The sequence below is a fragment of the Montipora capricornis genome, chromosome 13 (assembly GCF_036669925.1).
Source record: "Montipora capricornis isolate CH-2021 chromosome 13, ASM3666992v2, whole genome shotgun sequence".
NCBI lineage: Eukaryota > Metazoa > Cnidaria > Anthozoa > Scleractinia > Acroporidae > Montipora > Montipora capricornis.
Genome location: NC_090895.1, coordinates 15,662,466 through 15,667,354, shown reverse-complemented (window position 1 = coordinate 15,667,354; position 4,889 = coordinate 15,662,466). Strand labels below are relative to the sequence as shown.

The 4,889-nt window shown below is 36.8% G+C and overlaps 1 protein-coding gene across 1 annotated transcript; it reads left to right on the top strand.

Moving 5' to 3' along the window:
• Positions 1-499: 499 nt before the first annotated feature.
• Positions 500-3,717, top strand: LOC138030601 (uncharacterized). Its single transcript, XM_068878492.1, has 4 exons — positions 500-647; positions 733-1,155; positions 1,434-1,550; positions 3,662-3,717. The coding sequence occupies exons 1-4, from the start codon at positions 500-502 to the stop codon at positions 3,715-3,717; spliced, it is 744 nt and encodes a 247-aa protein (XP_068734593.1).
• The last annotated feature ends 1,172 nt before the right edge of the window (positions 3,718-4,889 follow it).

Sequence of the window (4,889 nt, the reverse complement as noted above, 5' to 3'; positions counted from 1 at the left end):
TGTCTTACACAATTTTTTCTATTTCTTGCTCGGTCAGTAGCAAATGTGGACATCATTTACATCACTGCACCCACGTCAAGCAAAACAAATAAAAGTGCGCGAACCTGAAATATATACCCTTGAAATTTATGCACCGCGGTCATAGATGACATGATTACGTGTGATTTTAAGGGCGCTTTCCATTCAACAAAATTTCCGGCTTTCAATCGCGCCAAATACAAACATAACAAATGCCAAAACATAAAATTGAACGAATCGTTCCAACGCCTGAAAACAAAGTTGATCGAGAAAAGCGCGCGAAATTTTTTGGAAGCAATAGCTATCGCCGGATAAATACAATGATTCTCTCCAGATTAAATGTTCTTTACAAGTAGTTAAAATTCAAACGAACCAACAATATTACAGAGAACACAACTGACATAACGGTAAAAGTTTGAAAGTGTAATGCTAAACTAACATGATCAACTTGTTTGTTGAGTTCGGGTTTCAACCGCTCAATATGGAAGCTCTTCTATCCAGAAGAGAGCTAAAGAGAAAAAGGAACCTTGACAACGCTTTGGACAGACAATGGCAAAAGCTCGAAGGAGTTCTGAGTAGCATTGACTTACACATCCTCAAGAAAGTCAAAAAGAAACGTCGAACGCAAGGTCTCTCAGTTCATCAAGACACATGACAAGAAGTTAAAAGCCCTCACTAAAAACACTTCTGTTCCTTTCACTCACAATGACACAGTTGTCAATATCTCGTCTTATAAGCTGTGTGACGAAGAACTTGATATTCTGAAATTTGGTCTTACATTTGCCATAAAACCTCCTCATGTAAGCAAGAGTCAAGTATTCACGACATTTGAACTTCTCCATGATGACCTCAAGAGGCATCTTTCGGATAAGACCAAAGCCAATGAAGTCCGGAATGAGATACAGCATCTAGCCACCCGTTATGTGAACTCTTTCAAGCCTTCAATGAATGACTTAAAGAAACATAAAATACTGAAAAGACTGAAACATAACAAGGACATCATCATCCTGAGACCAGATAAGGGGAACGGAGTCGTAGTTCTTGACAAAGTAGTTTACAATAAAGCTATGGTTGATTTGTTGAGAGACAACTCTAAATTTAAAATTATGGAATGTGATCTCACTCTACGCAGGGAAGGTCAGTTACAGCGGTTTTTACGTAAACTTAAGATAAACGGCCTCTTAAATTCTAACATCGTGAAATTTATTCTACTGGTTCCCAACCGGCTAGGCTATATGGTCCACCACCTAAATTGCATAAAGTCAAAGATCCCAAAACTATCACACCTCCTTTCAGACCCATTGTGTCATCTATAGGCACTTACAATTACAACTTAGCTAAGTATCTTTGTTCTTTGCTTAAACCCCACATATCCTCAGAGTTTTGTGCAACAGATACGTTTTCTTTTGTCCAAGAGATTCAACAGTTTGATTTCAGCGACAAGTTTCTAGTTTCCTATGATGTCACTAGCCTTTTTACAAATATCCCTTTATCTGAGACGATTGATTTAGCTGTCAACGCCATAATTGATGGTAACATGAATCCTGACCTAAAACTAAGTAAAGTTCATCTTAAACAACTCTTCAATTTTGCTACTAGCCACACTCATTTTTTATTCAATGGTTGCTTTTACGATCAAATAGATGGAGTGGCAATGGGTTCACCTTTAGCTCCTGTATTTGCCAATTTCTTCATGGGTGACTATGAAAGGCTTTGGTTGGAAAAATACACCGGTACCCAAGTATTATATTATCGTAGATACGTAGATGACATTATTTGTTGTTTTCAAAATTCTTATGATGCAGATATGTTTTTTCAATACCTTAACAAATGCCATCCCAACATTAAGTTTACAATGGAAACAGAAACAGATGGCAAATTGCCTTTCTTAGATGTATTATTATCCAAGCAGAGATCAAGTAACAATGAATTTTCTTGTATCACTTCTGTTTTTCGAAAAAAAGACTTACACTGGTCTACTTACAAATTATTTCAGTTCTACTCCCTTTCAGTACAAATTAGGGTTAATTAAAACTCTCATCGACAGGGCATATAAAATTAGCAACACTACTCAGGGTTTTAGAAATGACATCAATACTCTTACTACTATTTTGAAACGTAAAATATTTTCTAGTTGGTTAATTGACAAGTCCGTTCAAGGTTATCTTAGAAATGTTACTACAAAAGAAGCCCCTAAACATGACGTATCCAACTACCATTTTTACAAACTACCTTACATCGGTTTCTATTCATCTTATACCAGAAAGAAAATTTCATCTATTATCAACAAGTATTGCAAGGATTTAAATGTTAAAGTAATTTCTCTCCATTCAAACTGTGCAACATTTTTAGTCCAAAGGATTTCATTCCGGATTCTCTCAAATCACATGTTGTGTACAAATTTACTTGTGCGAGCTGTGGTGCTCGCTACGTTGGTGAAACCAACAGGCATTTCTACACACGTGTAAATGAGCACCTTTTCCGGGACAAAAATTCTCATATTTTCAAGCATCTTAGTTTTTCTAAAAATTGTCATGATAATTGTGATGTTTCTTGCTTCAAAATTATTGATAATGCTACTTCTTTCTATCAACTCAAAATCAAGGAGAGCTTCCATATTGAGGGGTTGAAACCCGAACTCAACAAACAAGTTCATCATGTCGGTTTAGCATTACACTTTTAAACTTTTACCGTTATATCAGTTGTGTTCTCTGTAATATTGTTGGTTCATTTGAATTTTACGTACTTGTAACGAAAGAATCATTGTATTGATAGTTATATATATATATATATACGAATTATCTAGTAAAAATTTTAATGTTACACTCACTATGGCTGAAGATGATGTTTGAAACATCGAAACATGTTCCGAAAATTCAAAAGTGTGCTTGTATTTTTTAAAATATTAATTAACTATTTGAGGGTAATGTGAAGTGCTAAATTCTCTCCATGTAAACCATGTTAGTGACCTGGAGAGTTAAAGTTCTTTGTTTTTAAATACACTGGGAACCTTTGAAAAACAGGTCGTTAGAAAGTTGGGAGATTAAAGAATGCCGAGACTATTTTGGTCCCGAAAAGACATTTGTGTAAGTGTGCTCCATTTGTTTTGAAAACCTGAATTTTAGCATGTTTTCAAGATAGGAAAAAGAAAATAAATGCAACTCAATGGACGTTACTTTCTTTTGCGGTCCAACTAGGCCAGTCCAGTAAATTTAATTACTAGGAGAACATCATCTCGGCTTTCTGCGGTCCTGCATCACTATACCAAGATCTCCACTAACATGCAAGGCCCACTTGCCACGGAATTAAGCTTATGTTTAATTTGTGCGACCAGTTAGCTCGATCTTGGCACACGGGCTAGGTTGCCTTACCAGTCTGCCGGCCAGCTTACCCAGTGGAAACCCCAGAAGCAAAACCAGCCCAATCTGATCTGTAAAATTACAAAAGAAAGTACCAAGAAGGTTTATGTGGACACTTATTTGGATATTTCGGACCAAGAATGCAGCCGAATTTGGAGATATAACAAAACTCTTCTGCCATTTACGGCCGTTAAGCCAACTAGGCTCTCTTTCAACGGGCACACACGTCAACTAGCACTCATTCACAAAAAGAATTTGTAGAATCACTATTTGCTATTTTTCAGGGTTGAGGAATGATAGCGACTTTAGCAATGTGGATGGACTAGGTAACTTTGCTTAAGCTCAACTCCATCCATTTAACAATCTTTCTCCGTGAATTTAATGCCTAAAAAGATAATAAATAAAACTCCACGCTAATAAAAGGTTGGAATAAATAATTGATACAATGGAAATGCTGTCTTTGATTAATTAATGGTCTGTTTTGTCATTTCAAGTTGAAGGTAATTTGAGGTCTAGAACTGACATTGGAGGCCACATACATGTTCCAGCACTCGGCAAAGTCCCTTTTCGACTTGGCTATTTATGCTTAGGTGGCCTCATACGCCGTAAGCGTTTTTAGAGAAATCACTGCCAAGCCACATACTTCTGCTGGAGAGAACAGGACACCCACAACACCGGGGACTCCATCCCCTACTCTTTTCGAATACAGTAAACACCCGCATATAAGAACACTTTTTTCAGGTTTAAGGCTGATCGTGCTCTTATTTGAAGGGTGCTTAGTGAGAAATCAGCCTGAAACTGTCCTTAAGGTGTTCTTAAAATTGGTTTTCGAAATACTTCAAAATTGTATATTACTAGAGGCTTAATTAACATACAGTGCTATTTGTAATACATTTTATAGTTTTATAACTTTTATAGTTTTATAAGTTACTGTATTGTATTGTTTCCTTATCCTAATACCCTTTCCCTTTGTATTAAGAACATGTTTTATTTATCAGGCTGAATTTGTTTTTATTTACATCGTGATTTATTGGCCAAATTTCAGCCTGATGTTCTTAATCCACTTGTTCTTATATGCGGGTGTTTACTGTAGTGTGTGGGTTCTATAACTTTCCACAGGGCACTTATATGAACATAAAATATAATTTTGAGACGGGGCCTACGGTTTATAGCCCCTATCCGAGAAGACTCAAAAGTCTAACCATTTGCAGATGTAGTTACAAAGGCAGCACTTTCTGCTCAGTTATTTTAAGATCCTGAGTGTTGATCTGGCCAGGGTTCGAACCCGCGACCTTCCCGCATGATCGGTGAATTATACGAGACGCGGGCAACACCAAATCCCATAAATCGAAAAAATAAACCTGGAATCTAGAATGGGCAATCTGGACTCGGGAATCTAGAACCCAGATTCCACGATACTTAACATTCACTGTTAACCAGTTGGCAGATCATTTGATTAACACGGAAACCCTTGTCAAACTACCAGTAATTACTTTAGAAGTTCGCCCTTGT